The 15,986-nt window shown below is 39.8% G+C and overlaps 1 protein-coding gene across 4 annotated transcripts in view; it reads left to right on the forward strand.

The window, feature by feature from the left end:
- Positions 1 to 1,940: 1,940 nt before the first annotated feature.
- Positions 1,941 to 15,986, forward strand: part of LRRC7 (leucine rich repeat containing 7) — a 562,518-nt gene continuing 548,472 nt past the window's right edge. For all 4 annotated transcript variants that reach the window (XM_044238453.1, XM_044238449.1, XM_044238451.1 and 1 more), the window contains exon 1: positions 1,941 to 2,239. In XM_044238453.1, coding sequence (XP_044094388.1) covers positions 2,238 to 2,239 — 2 coding nt within the window. In that variant the 5' untranslated portion in view covers positions 1,941 to 2,237. The remainder of the gene's footprint in view (positions 2,240 to 15,986) is intronic.

The raw sequence follows: 15,986 nt of genomic DNA on the forward strand, positions 1-15,986 counted from the left end.
AAAATCTATCACTATAACAATTTCTTTTTAATCTCCTTGCCATTTCAGGACCGTCCCCCCACCCCGTGGTGTTTTATAATACATTGTAAAAACGATAAGACTTTTAAAAATATATTTTCCTTTTCACATGCAAATGATACGAAATACTGGGAAGTTGTCCTTATAAATTAGCCCATCTTCATGCCCCAGGTAATGTGGGAAATAATCCTCATTCTTGGTGCTATGCAGATTAAATCTGTAATCTGCAAAATCTCTTCCTAGATAATCCCTAGCAGTCAGAAAGGTTTTTGACCTTGAAGATTTTAACATTGCAAATCTAAGAATATAAGCAAGTGCATTTTCTTTTTAGCAGGCTGTGAGCTTACACCCACCCAGAGTGGCAACTGAATGCCGTGTGGTCTGACTGTATAAGGAAAGGGAGATTCTTTCTCTTCCATATGGAGGAAACAAACAAATCCTATCGCCTATATTTCACAAAAGAATGATTCCAACACAATAAATCCAGTGTCAAAGAAAGAATTCATCAGATGGGTGTTGAGAATAAAAGAAAAGTCTAAATGTAGTACTAGCTTCATCTATATGTTTCTTAACATATTGCTGCTTATAAGAGTTTGAAGAGAAGTGTGTGAGAATAAAGTGTCTCTGTGTGCCTTTATGTAAAGGAGCATATGAGTGTGTGCGAGTGAGAGTGTGTGTTCACAGCAAGAGGAGTGGCGGTGAAACCATGAAGGGTAGTTGGGAAACCCCTTCTCTTTTTGCGCACTCTCAGGCTAGCATCCGCGGCCCCAGAAGGAGAAGGGAATGTCAGAGCAGGCACAAAGGTCGCTGGCTTGACTGATACGAAGTGACCGACCCGCAAGCAGAGACTTTTCTCCTTGGCAGCCAACAACCTGCAGCAGGAAAGGCGGGCGGGGGAGGAAACCCCGAGGAGGCGCTCCCGGCCGCCTCTTTGCTGAGATAGCAGGAGCAGCAGCCTGCGGAGCCACGAGCGCAGCGTCACTGAGCTGGTGCGGGTGCAGGGGCGCTCCGGGAGGCGCAGAGGCCCGGAGCCGCTACAGCCGCGGAGTCGCCCGCGCTGCAGGACGCCGCGCCGCGCCACTCCAGCGCCACGGGCCGGTCCGGCAGCAGGAGGAGCCGGTGGCGGAGCGCTGCCAGGCACGGTGCCTCGAGCACCTGCCTGGAGCACCGTGGGCGACGAAAGGAACCCAGAGAGCTCGGCCTTTTGTCCCGTTCTCTAAAAGCAGCTTGTGACCAAGCCCGGAGGAGGCGAGCATTTCAGTTCTCCGCCGGACTGGGATTTTTCTTCTCACAATTTGGGGGAGCCCAAGTAGAGGTCAGAGGCGCAGGGGAGGATCTCAAAAAGGGGCCGAGGGCTGTGAAAGTGGGCACCCCCTCTTATCGCTGGAAAATCTCCTTGACATTTTTCACACTTTGAAGCAGCTGCAGCTGGTGTCGTCGGAAAAGGGGGTGGGAAAAAAGAGAGGGGGCGGGGAGAGCGGGGAGACACAGCCAAGAGCCACGAGCAGCGTCTCCTCGCCTGCCAAGCCTGGCACCTGTGCGCCGAGCCACTGCACGCAGGAGGACCCCCACTCCGGGCGAATCCCGGGCTTGAAGCCACCGACACCCAGTCCCTGGGCAGCGGGTTCTCGCCGAAGGGACCTGCAGCCACCTACAAAGACCGCCGCGGTCGCCTGCAGACCCGGGAGCGCTTGGCTCCTCAGAGCCGCGGCTGCGCCGGGTCCCCGGGGATTCTCGCCCAGCAGCAGGCAGGGTGTGTTAGAGTTGGGTGCAAGATTCGCCTTTTCTGCTCGTCTTTTCTCCGCCTGGAATTTATTGTCTGTGGAGCCTTTTGGGGGTGGGGAAGGAGCTTCGCCTCCGCCACCGCCGCCGCCGCCGCCGCCGCCGCTGCGGTCGCTAGCGCGGCGCGCAGGGCAGGCGGAGGCAAGGGAGTGAATGCGCTCCTGCCTTCCCGGGCAGCGCTTTGGGCTTCCCCTCGGCCGCTTCCCGCCGGAACCTCTCCAGCGGTCCACCTGAAGGGCAGCAGCATCATGGTCTAACGCGGCACCTGCCTGGAATCCCCTTTCTCCTGGTCTTCTTCCACCTACTCCACCCCTCCTCTCTTCCTGCGAGGACCCTCGTGCCCACTCCACTGCGGACCCCCGAACACTTTAAGGAATAAGCGTTGGCAGCTGCACGATTCACTCTCTCCAAAACCTCATGGGCAGTTTCTCCCGGCGATGTGAGTAGCACACTCTTGCTTCGTGTCGGGGAGGGGGGTTGCGGGCGGGGGGTCGCCGTTTGTGGCTTCGGTGACAGTGAGCGCCCGAGGTGTGGGACACAAGCGCCCGCGGGGAGGGGGGCGGGGGTGGGAGGACAAGAGCCTTCAGCTCTCTCAAGGGAGCTGCTCGCGAGGTGGCCCGCGGAGGCGGCGGGGATGTGGTAGGTTGCGGAGCATTTGGAAATGGGTGCTAGCTGTGTGGGTGCATGGGAGCACCGACTGGCCTGGGCTGGCGGGAGACCCTAAAGGGTTACATACTGCGAAAAGGAAAGGTAAAGAGCGAGTGCTGGGCGCCGGTACTGGGACCATTGATCTAGCTGAGGTAGTCTTAGCTCCTCTTTATTATCTTGGGTATCTTCAGTGAGCTTTTTCTCGGAGGTGTCTGGAGGATGAAGCGCCCATTTGATCGTCTCTCGCTATCTTTCTCTGTTTCACACACCACACACACACACACACACACACACACACACACTTGTGGCAGGTCGCATTTGTTCCTTTATCTTGGACGGTGTAGCATTACTGTTTGATGTCCGTTTGTTTGGAAAATGCAATTAGAAGATCTTTATGCCTTGGGGATTGAAGGGAAAGGGTGGGGTTTGGGGAATGGAGGAGAAGAGGAGTATGACAGATTGGAGGACAGAAAGAAGTGGGGGAGCAATGGAGTGAAAGCTTTTCCAGAGAGTCAGGGAGAATGATACCTCTCTCCCCCTAAGCCAGACAACTCCTGCCCACACATCTCCTTTGTGTTGCAAGGCGAAGCTGGTGAACCTGCACTATTCCCAGTCCCAGAGCTGGGCCCCCTTCAGCATCCTGCATCCTTCTCTTAGACTCATTAAGGATGCAGGACTAGTTTCGGATCCTAAGATGAAAGAGAGAGGGAAGCACATTAACATTACGGTAATCATGGCATCCTGGCTCACGGACAATTAGATTGGTTCCCGAAGGTCTCTAGTCTTACTGTTTGCAGAGTCAGGAATGCGGGTGAGGGGATAAGGGTTGAACAAAATGCCTTTAAAAATAGTGTGACTTCATAACGGCGATGGCTGCAAAACTGCTTCATTATACTACTTCTTGGCCATCAGGGCTGAATAAAGGACCCGCCTCCGCCCTCTCCCTCACTGTCTCCTCCCCACCAAGTCACAAAGCGAGCGGGCTGGGCGAAAGGGCGCAGCGCCAGGCAGAAAAGGGAAGGGGTCACTTTCACAACTCCCGGGAATCGGCTTCAGAATGGAACCATCTGCGACTCCCACGTTCCTTTCGAAGTTCTCCTTCAAAAGGGATTAGAAATGATGCAGGGTGTGTGTGTGGGGGGGAGGGGGGATGGTCAGGGAGGCATAAAGGTCCTCCACCTGCTCTTTCTGATTACTTTCCCACCACACTTTAAACACATCGAGTTTACCTGCCGTGGTAACTGGGTCAGTACGTAAATATGTGTACCTGTCTACGCTGAAATGTGGCGGTCTTGATAAATGAAAAGCAATTCGTATGTGATCACATTTTAACCTTGGCAAAATTTCTAAACACAATAGAGATTTTATAGCGTGGGCGAGAAGAGTGCATTCCAGCGAAAGCAGGACACGTGATCTCTCCGACGGGAGAGATACAGTATTAGGAACTCGATTTTCTTTGTTCCAGGCTGAGCCTATGTGATGCTCAGCATCCGGTCGCTTAAGTCCTCCAATTAGAGGGAAAAATAATAAAGTTGACCAGGGGCGAGAATATAAGGTAGAAGAGCACAGGTAGACACGTACCTATGAAGGGTTTGAACCTTCTCTGCCGCCCACTTCTCCATTTTTACCGCCCACTTCCCGTCCCACCCCTCGCCCCAGCTAGTCCCCTATTTAAAAGTGAGGCATTCCTTCCGGGAGACGTGGCAGAAAAGTTCTTCAGCCCCGGCACACGTGGGTTCTCCAGCGCCTCAGAACCTGCTGCTATTCGCAACAGATTCTGCTACCTCCCCAGCCCGTGTCACGCCTCCATCCAGGCGTCGAGCTGACTTCACCGACTCCAGGAAAATCACCCCAAGATCTTTTTGCAAAAGACAGTAGACGAGGGTCAAATCTCTGCTTCCTGAAAATCATTAATCGCACCTGGGCAAGGATGATAAAGTAGGGATGTTAGAATGCTTTTATTTTCCCTTGAAAATAAGAGTCGTAGGGCTAAAGTATATTGAAATGAGTGGGTAGCAGTATTTGCACTTGGACTCCAGGGGAGATGTCTGCAGGCTTGTGAAATAGTCCCGAGGTGTGATTATTTATTAATTTAATGGAAGTAGAACTTGTTCTAGACCCACCACTTAAATAGAGTTACCTGACCTGGAGATTTCTTATTTCCTTTTTTGCTCCGTGTTTTATAAGCCATCTTAATGGGATGAAGTTTTTAAAATGCGGGCTATTTCTGTACTATACTGCATTGCATCATATAATATGTGGTGGTAGGGAAAGCAGAGTCAATTTCCATGACATATTATGAAGTGAGAGTTCTTTATACATATTTTTTTTTATACTTCACCGTCCAAGAAAAGATGTGTACTTACCATGGCAACCCTTCTATTCTCCATCACGTGTGCCTGCACATATGCAGCTTCAGAATTAGAAACAACTTCTTAAAGAAAGAAACCTGGTCCAGTTACAGTAGCCATGTTTTATTCAGAATTTCAGCACTGCTTTAGGCTGGCATTAAAATTTTCTTAATTAAAATCTTATAATACTTACTTTTGTAGGAAGTATTCCTACAAAAGTCCTTTTAATTTTTCTGCTTCCTTTATAAAATACAGAACATAGCTTAAAGTTTTTGTGTGTCTAAATTTTTGTTTGCTTTTGGAATTAAAAAAATTGTGAAGATACACGTAAATATACTATGAATTTTTATCATTTATGAACGTCATTAAAAAAATGTCTTATCCATATGGGGAGTATTGCTTAGTTCTCTCTTATTTGCAGTTCATAGTGATGGTAATATTGATATAAAAACTTGGTCTCTTTAATCATAACTTAAAACCTTTAAAAATTTGAAGATAAGTTACATTTTAACTTGACTAATTGATAACTTGATAATTGATGTATCAAAATTACATCGTAGGATGACTATGGTCTTAACAAAAGAATGGATCACACATTCCATGACATTACAACTTCATTCCATATCCAAATTAATAGAATACACAAAGACTAACTATTGGTGAATTACCACTTGAATTATTTCTGGATTCTTCTTACATTTTCTTCTTTCAATAAATTATTTTATAATTTTCAGAAAATTCTTCATTTAAAAAATATTCATTGAGTATAACAGCTATAGCAATCACACCATCAATAAAAGATATTATTTGGAAATTTGTTCTCTCTAGTAACAATGACTGCTTTGTAGAGTACTACTCATATTCTTTTTTGGGCCACTCTAGTCAGTCATGTGAATTTGCAGTGTCCCCAGGAAGATCATTAATTCAAATCTGTGACACAGAACAGACCTTTAGTTTGTGCCAAGCCAAATGGCCATTAAGTAGTTCATATTTCCAAGGAAATGACTTGGAGATGACTTTAGGATCTTCTGAGAACCCTGAAGTCTTTTTTTTTTTTTTTTTTTAATGTTCCATCTCTTAAAACTAGGGGCCACATCACTACTTAATGGAGAGTTTTTAGTACCTCAGGATTTAAAAAAAAATTGAATTTTAATATTAAAATGACAATTTGACCATATAGTATAACAATTAAATTCTATTCTGAGGACACACAAAAGCAGACAGTGGAGGCACAGATGGTAGATTCTACATGTTTGTTAAAATACTGAATTGTGAATTGTCAAGGAAGACTCAAAAGTGGCACTGTAAATCAACAGTGTTTGGAAGAGGATGACCCCAAATCAATAATATATTTCCTTTATGAAGTTTTTAGGCATGTTTGGTTAATCAAGTTTGAATCATTACAAATAGTCATATTTTATAGAAACTGCTCTAGTGAGTTATCCTGAAGTAGTGAAAGAGGAGTAAGAAAACCTTAGAAAACTAGTTTTCTTACTTCCAGAATTAACATTGACCTTTGGTAATATAATTAGTCACTTTTAGTGCTATAAATTTGAGGTAGTAATAATCTCTGATTTATAATTCTAGTGCATAGCCAATAAGACGACAAAGTGGTGCATGAGGAGTGATTTGGAAATACTTTAGAGGAGTGGGACATAAACTTTTTGATACAAATCAGTTTTTCTATAGTAATGTTTGTGTGGAGGGTGTTGTATATTGTGATGGCATAGTATATTTTTAAGGTGTGCCATTGAAAGTTAAACATATCTATTTCCTATCTTGGAATTAAGTGATTATGCTCAGAAATCCATGAGCTTTTGTGATCAGAAGCCATTCTTTGTCATCTTGCTTCCCTTAACATAGTGCATGAACTATAATCATAATTATAATAGCAGTTACCAATTATTAAACACCTATCATAATTCAGATGCTTTACTTCAAAATAGTCATAAGATGCATTATTATCACCATTTGAAAGATTACAGAATTAAGGTTCAGTGACAGAAATGACAAGTCCACATCAAACAGCTAGAAAGTGATAGAGCTTTATATCTAGATTTGACCTCTATACCTTTTTCTTCATACTATGCTCTCTCCCTCATAAACATAAATTAACACTTGTTAAATGACTGAAATCTATAGATCATAGAGTTATTCCTAGTAAATAAAGAAAAATTAATATTTTGAAAAAGTGTTTCAAAGATATTTACATATTTGGTGATAAAGCACTATATTACTTTTGTGACCACAATTTAATATGGTACAGAAGATCTGCTGCTTATCTTCCTGGTAATTAATTCATGACAGAAACATTTAATAAGCTATTAGAATCTGTCATATAAATGTACATTAAGGAGGTTTTCAATAAAGCAAGTTTTAAGTCAAGAGCTGTCATCTCTACTTTGAAACTGTGATGATATATTTGATATATAATCCCCTGGAGAGGTATGTGCTATTTAAATTATTAACCATAATAGAAAATTATCATTTGTTATTCAATGACACATGGAAAAATATTAAATAAATTTAATAACCCGAAGGATTTCCTGCATATACTCATTTTCATTACATTATTCACTGCTTGATAAATCACTTAAAATCTATACAAAATTATTATTTTACTTTAATACACATGAAGGCAATTGCAGTTACCACAGATGAAGTATTGGAATTTATGTTAGCATTAACATGATCTGTTTAAATATTTTAACAATGGAGTAAATGCTTACATTGTTAAAAGGAACTCATTTACTATCTTCTTAAAGATGTGGTTTCTTCAGTTGTGCCAGGGTATTTTTGCCCTATCTGAAGTTCAGTAAGATGGAGAGCATATTTAACGTCAGAAGATAGTGATACCATGCCCAAAGTAGTAGCATAACAAATTTGTTAAAGAACAGGGGAATTGTAGAACGTGTGTGTGTGTGTGTGTGTGTGTGTGAGTTCAGTTAGAGATAATTGAATTTTGTGTTTTCTAAGAGGTAAACACGTGAGACATTACAAATTTCAATTCAATTATGGAAAAGAGGTAGCTGACCTGAAAAGAAAAATACTGGTAGTATAAGCACTATCAGTATCATTGGGAAATTTTCACAGGGCGAGAGGAAATTTTCACAGGTGGTATGGTGAAACATAGTCCTCGCAGAGGAAATGGTGAGAAAAACAGTTGAAAATGAGCTGTTTGACTTAACTCACCAAGAAAAATTACAGTTTTTTTAAATACTATTATCATATTGAAAGAGAAAAAGATAATTTTGTGTAGTGGCAAAATGTCTTATAGATGTCTGGCTGCATTATCAAATTTTTTGGTAATAGCAAGGCAAGAAATAAACTTTCCTGAGATAGTGCTTAAGTGTTATGAAGACTGTGTTGCACCAAAAAGAAGAGTAGTGGACATAAACCTAAAATGTGTCAGGTGAACTTAAAAAATTAAGGTGACAGTGCAACTAAAATTATTTAAAAGTGAAAATAATTAGATTTCTTGAGTAGTAGCTTCTTGAGTATTCTGCAATGAATATATTCAGCTTTGTAGCTCTTTTCACAAACAGGCATCTTACAGAGTCATGTGGGATGAAGATGCCCCTCAGAATACATATTCTGAACATGATACCACATTGGATATTTACTCTGGTGTTATTCTGAGTCAGTGTAATTCAAGACATGAAAAAATTTTCTTCCTTACTTCAAGTGTGATTAATTTCTTAAGACAATTATAAAAGCTATTGTAATTAAATCAAATACCTATTTAAACTTTGAGTGATTGTTAAATATTAGCAATGTCCTTAGGGTAATACCATATTGAACACTGGCATACCACACACATACACATACAGCTATAATTGCTCTATTTTGCAACACACACAGACACATGCACACACACAGACACACACACAGAACTATAATCTTATTTCATGAGTTCATAACACTTTAGAGATAGCAAGGTCGCTAGTTGGTCCTATTTTACAAAAGAGGAAACTGAGCCCTGCTAAGTTTGTTTTCTTGCTCAAGGGCACATAGCTGTTAGTGAGAGAAATAGAAATAGAACCAGATCTCTTGGCTCCCAACCTCTGCCAGTAAAACCACACTCTTGGAACAATCGGAGTCCTTTACTTTTGAGAAAAAGGAAATAGGGAAAAGAAGCTTAGCCCAAATAAATCCAGTTAATGAAACCAGCCAATATGATGACCCTGTCCAAAATGCATCTCTTTCTCATGTCATTTTTGGCCTGAATTTTGGGCTACGTGTTTTGGATGATCATCTTATCTTACCATTTTGATTTTACTGTCTAGGCAGTTTAATACTATAAATTTAATGTGTATTAGCTATTTTACTTTTTAAAGATATCTTTATTTAAGAAATATGGAATTAATTTCACTCATATTAAACCATTCTAAATTTGGATGCTATGTCCTTTTTAATGAAAATTAAAGTGTTCTTTTAAATTATTGATCTTTTTAATATAATACCCACTAAATTAGTGTTGGATGATGGAGAAAGTTTTAATTCATTTTACAAAAATGAATTATTTCCTAAATTTGCTAATTTCATTAAGGATCAATCACAGGTTTCTTACCAAAAAACAAGAATGATTTGAATGGAGGTTAGGACTTTCTATATAATATTGTCTTAGATTTTGATTAGGAAAACATTTTAGTCAAGAAAACAAAATGTGATACAATTGGAATTTGTGAAGCATATTCATTTCTGTGAATATTTTTGCATTACAAAATTACATTTTGAAGTGTCCTTCGAAATAACAAGTTCCCTCTTACTGTTAAATAGCTGTTAATGTAACTCTTATGGCTTAATTCTCTTTCATGAAACAAATTTGAAATAAATACTTCTCACTTAATTTTTTTCTAATGCTAAAATTCTGAGTCTACTTTATCAAGAAGTTTGGTTACTGGGAAATTTAGGGCAGGATTTTTTTTTTTAACTTAATGCCAAAACATATTTGCAAAGATAATAAAACATCTTGGAAATTATAATCTACATCTCTTAAAATATGCCTTTGGGTCATAAGCAATGACATAGAGAAATATTTACGAACTAAAGTATTGATTTAACAAGATATACCTACATACTTCACATCTAAGAACCCTCTTTAAAAGACAAATTAGAACTTTTTAGTGCCGCAATGATGTTTAAAATTGAAGAAAAATCATGATGACTAAATTAGTGCATTACATATCAGCACATTAGCTATGCTTTTCATTTGTAGAATGGTTCTTATTCATGCCAGCTTTCAGTGTACTGTTCTGGGACTCGTGGGTGTGATAGAACGGAACATATTTCTGTATCTGTGAATATAATCCCACACACCATTTTACATGACAAAATCTGAATGTCCTAAAACTTGGTGTTAAAGATAAGACAAGATGTCAACCTTCACCAGTCGAGGATTTGAATTGCCTCCATAATAATACCGTTTTATCTTCCCAAGTATCTAACTTTATTTAAAGAGATGTTATTTAGACGTGTAATACAAGGAGTATGCATGTTTCTGTTTGTTTCCTTACTTGCTTCCTTAACCTGCTTTCTTGCTTTTTCTACTTCAACATAGCTAAGATTTGCTTGATGCAGACAATAAACAAGCTGCCGAAACTAAAAAACAGTAGACACTAACGTAGGATATGAACAAAGGAGGAGATGTGCAAAGGTGAGGTGTCTTTGCACTTTGGAACAAGAAGAAACTAGCAGAACTGCAATGCACATCCATTTTCTATGTAAAAATCATAAAGAAAACAGTATTTTTTAATAGTTAATATGGATTAACAGGATCACATTCTGTACTGGCATAGGGTACATGCTCATTTATGAAAGTATGTTGGAAAAACTAGGGAGATGGTAATTGAGGATCATTTCTCTTGAAGTCTAAAATGTGCTGGTGGTCTAAAAAAGTTAGAACAATCTTTGTATAAACAGTGTTTAATGTCTGTTTTTCCTAAATATAATGGTATATATGTCAAGCTCTTAGTTCCAGGTACACTTTTGGTAGATCCCTCCCTAATCTACAAGGGCACTTGTCTTCTGAGTGGGCCAAGGGCACTTGTTTTCTGTAGCAGTTATAAGGTATACACTTTCTCTAATATTTAAAAATTAACATAAATTCAGCCCTGAAGACATGGTAGAACAGTGACTGCTAACAGAATAACTCTCTGCGATCAGTCTTGAGGATGCTCTTGGCACTCTTTTTGGCCCTGCATGGGGCCAGGACAGCCATAAGCCTCAAGGGTGCATGTCTTCTTTGCATGTATAAAGTTATCCATAATTTTAAGAATGTAATATGTTCTTAATCTTCTTCCCCTTTTTCCTTATAGAATTTCTTTTTATTTGATCATGTGTGAAAAATAAGAATGCAGAAAAAGACAGTCGAACGTGGATTTGGGGAGTATGGATGAATATTCTGTCTTAAATGTCACCTAATATTTCTCATATTATTGCTTAACAATGGGCAGAATAGTGTTATTAGTGGGTATAGAAGATAGAATATTTTATTGGGAGTCAAGAATTACAGTCTGATGCTCACATTATAAAAACTAATATGATAGCTTCTGGTATTTGCACTGAAAAGGAAGATAGCAAAAAAAATATGCTGCTACTTGAAGAACTACTTGAAGCATTTTGTGGTCCCTTCTGGATCTGGGTGGCTCAGTGGGTTGAAGCCTCTGCCTTCAGCTCAGGTCATGATCTCAGGGTCCTGGGATCGAGGCCTGCATCGGGCTCTCTGCTCAGCAGGGAGCCTGCTTCCTCCTCTCTCTCTCTGCCTGCCTCTCTGCCTACTTGTGATCTCTGTCTGTCAAATAAATAAATAAAAATCTTAAAAAAAAAAAATTTACCCTTTAGCTGAGTAAAGATCATTGTAAAGTTGATCAGTTCTTTTTAGAGTGCTTGTCTGAATGAGAAATATATAGGATGTTAATATAGTTTAATGAAACTTTAGAGTTCCTTGATTAAGCTTTCTAAAATGCTCCCCCTTTTTAAAAATTGTATGTTTTGTGTGTAGTTGGTCTTTTCAGGATAATTCAATATGTGAATATGTGTCATTCTTAGCATTGTTAAGTAATTGTTTTCTTGAATGACTATCTCCAAAACCACCACCTATATAGTAGCTTACTTGATTTTTTTTTTTCATCCCTAGCAAACTAGCTCACAGCATAGTGCAGAAAAAGTGCATGTTGTGCAAATGAATGGTTTCACTTGTGCTTCTGAATGTTTCTAAAGGACTCTTGTAGCCATTGGTATTCCCTTCGATTTCTTTTTCTCTTTCCTTTCTAAGACCATCATGGGATTTTTAAAAAAGTTCTTATTTACTTATTTTTCAGAGAGATAGAGCACACAAACAGGGGGAGCAACAGGAGAGGGAGAAACAGGCTCCCCACCGAGCAAGGAACCCCACTTGGGGCTTGATCCCAAGACTCTGGAATCATGACCTGATCCAAAGGAGACACTTAACCAACTGAGCCACCAAGTCACCCAGTATCATAGGATTATACTTCCCAGTTCATCTTTGATGTGAGGCATGGTAAATGTCTTAATTTGGCCAGTGCAATAGGAACAAAAAGTGAGGAGTCTCTTGAATAGAAGAATTTATGACCTTGTATGCTCTTTGTTTTTTCCTGATATAGCAGATATAGAGGCATATGTCATGATGTACCCTCTATCAGCATGGTCCCTGAACACCACCACCAAATAAAGTCATCCCTGCACACATGTATTCAATACGTAGCATGAACAAGAAATAAAGTACTGTGTTAAGATTTGGGGATGGAGGTATTGTTAACCTTTCACTCATTTACTGAATGAAATTCTAGGACAGGTGAAATCCTGATGTCCAATTTATGGGATTACAATTATAGGGACATTATTCAAACATGCCTCTATTTAGAATTTAATACTAAAATGCATTCTATTTAATGATTATTAAAATTATAACAATTAGCAAAGTTATTTTTGAAAAACACAAAGGTCAGTCTACTTGGGAAAATTTTAAGATTTCAAGCACTTTGACTTTCTCAATTTTTAATTTAGTATACACTCATATTTTGGTACCCCGGAAGTCCAAGAACTTTGCTACTATTCTTGTACAGTGCAGTACCCTTCCTCTGATTTGTAAACAAATGAATTTTTTAATATTTGATATATTTTTTCCCATTCTGCAGATGGTTGGAACAATATTTATAATAAAAAAAATCATATCCATTGGAGTTTGCCAAATTTTCTCCATTTGATAAATTTTATATGTTTATGTATTAATTAACTAATTCATTCTAGACATTTATTGTGCTCTTATTCTGTGCCAGAACCTGTTCTAGTCAAGGATGATTACAAATGTGACCCCTGTTTCTATGGCACTAATAGAGTATGCAGACATTAAATAATCATTCTAGGGATATAAGAATTTCAAGTTATGCAAAGAACTAAGAAGGATAAGACCAAGGTCCTGCAAATGAATATAATATAAAGTCTGAGCAGGAGAAGTAGCATCTCTCAGGAGCTGTTATTTAAATAAGACCTCAAAGATGATAGAAGTTAGCCAGGCAAAGGGAGGAATCAGGAAAATTTTAGGCCAAGCAAATGGCATATGCAAAGACTGTAAGTCAGGAGGAGATGGTGTGCTGGAGGGCAGAGTGATTGGAAAGAAGCTGGTGTGGCTGGATATTAGGGATCAGATGAAGACTGGTATAAAATGAGCCAGGTGTGAGCCAGATGATCTCAGGATTTATTGACCAGGTTAAAAGTGTAAGATTTTTTTTTTTAATCATACATCCTATGCAAAGTCATGAAGCATGTTTAAATGGAAGAGTGGTTATGAACTGATTGATACATTTAAGTGATCATTTGGGCAGCTATGTTTACAATGTATTAGAAGGCCAGAGTAGAAGTAGGGCTTTGTAAATTAGGAGATGTTTACAGTAGTCTGGGCAAGACTTTAAGGTGTCTCAAGCTAGGATTATGGTAGTGGAAAGGAAAAAGGTGGCTAGAGCTGAGATGTGCTTTGTACAACCTATTGGATTTGTTGCTGAATTGATATTGGGAGATGGCTAGTAAGTAAAAGTGTAGTATCAAGACCTAGTGTAAAATTTCTGACAGGAACAACCGTTAGGAACGTTAGGAACTCTGCTGTTAGGAGCTCTGAGTCTTTTCCAATTATTGCCTACCTTCGTAGTGTTCTCAGCACTTAAACTCCTGAGTTTTCCTACCTTAACATAATTGCCTGGATACACACAGGAACAATTTCTTGTCTGGGGAAACTTGGAGAGGGAGCTAATCTATTCAAGTACAACTAGAATATTGACACTAATATAAAGGAAACTGAATAAGTGGCTGACATATTGAGGAAACATGAATCAGTGCATCAATTTATAAAATGAAAAATCCCTATAAAAAATTACTGGAAATGCAGTGAATACTTTTGTGGTGGAAACAATTAAAGCTTCTTCTTCTTCTTCTTTTTTTTTTAAAGATGTTATTTATTTATTTGACAGACAGAGATCACAAGTAGGCAGAGAGTCAGGCAGAGAGGGAGGAAGGGAAGCAGGCTCCCCACTGAACAGAGAGCCCGATGCGGGCTCGATCCCAGGATCCTGGGATCATGACCTGAGCTGAAGGCAGAGGCTTTAACCCACTGAGTGACTCACCTTATATTGCTATCATAGTTTTCTTCTAATTATTCTTTGGCATGAAAAGAAAACATCAATGCATATCCTTTCCTTCTGAATTCTAGTTTCTTCCATCTTTCTCCATTATGCTTTAAAGTTTGAAAATAACCATCTACTCCTGATCCTTCTATATTTGGTTTCCTAAAATGAGCAAAATGTTGTTACCTATTGGTAGCATTTGTTTAAACAACTCATCTCAAGTACTTTGTAGCACCTTGTAGCTCTGTAACTACCCAGGTATCCATACTGTGGACTTCTCCGGGCAAGGCCTCATACATTTGCAAATTATCCTCTTGTGTGCTGTCCCTTTCCTAGAGGCATTTACCTTTATGATTTCCTGGCACAAAGTTTTGTCAGTTAAGACACACTGTAAGTTGCTGCCGGAGAATGCATGTATAATCATTCATTCATGTACATATTACGGATACATTCTTTAGGAATGTGTTCAGCTGCAAGTAACCAACACTTAGTGGCTTAATTGAGTGAGATAGTGATTTTACTCCTCGTTCTAGTTAGCATTTGCAGCGGTAACCAACAAGCCAAAGCTTTCAGTGGCTTACAACCACAGAGATTTATTTCTCACTTGGAGATGTGTGGGTAGCCAGAATCCTGCTTGGCTGTGTTCACCGAGTCTTCCAACCTCCAGCATCCAACCTGAAGGAGTAGCCCTTATCTGGGATGTGTTGTTCCCCTGGAAGAGGGCAGGAACAGGAGGCCACACCAGCGCATCAAGTTCCATGAAATCTTCTACTCACACACAGCATATTTTGTGTTCTTTCACTTCCATTGGCCACAGCAAGTTACACAATCAAGAGTGGCATGGAAAGAGAATAGACGGCTAAACATCCACGCTAGGATTAAGGCTCAGTAATGCCGTTAGGAACTCTGAGTCTTTTCTGAATTACTGCCTACCTTCGTAGTGTTCTCAACACTTACACTCTTGAGTTTTCCTACCTTAACATAATTGCCTTCAGGTGGACTGGCGCCAAAGATGATAGCGACAATGGGTATCAACTGTGAGTTCTCTAGTCTCTCTCTTCTTTGGTGTTTGTTTGTTTTTTGTTTTTTTTTTTAAGATTTTATTTATTTATTTATTTGACATGGAGAGAGATCACAAGTAGGTGGAGAGGCAGGCAGAGAGAGAGAGAGAGAAGGGAGGAAACAGGCTCCCCACCAAGCAGAGAGCTCCATGTGGGGCTCAATCCCAGGACTCTGGGATCATGACCTGAGCCAAAGGCAGAGGCTTTAACCCACTGAGACACCCAGGAGCCCTTTTTTTTTTTTTGGTTTTTGTTGTTTATCCTGGCCAGCATGAAGATCTATTTAATACAGTAGTACTTGCAAATACGTTTTGGGTTATTAGTTCTTTGATTGAGTTGAAATGTATTTTGTAAATTTCTGAGATGGATTACTTTTACTCTGTCTTGCTATTTCCCTAGCATGGTTATTTTCCTAGCATGTGGCCCTTAGAAAAAAAATAACATTCATCTTGAAATTTGATTTCTAAATCTAATACTAATTTGGTTTT

This window comes from Neovison vison, chromosome 2 (assembly GCF_020171115.1).
Source record: "Neovison vison isolate M4711 chromosome 2, ASM_NN_V1, whole genome shotgun sequence".
Lineage (NCBI taxonomy): Eukaryota > Metazoa > Chordata > Mammalia > Carnivora > Mustelidae > Neogale > Neogale vison.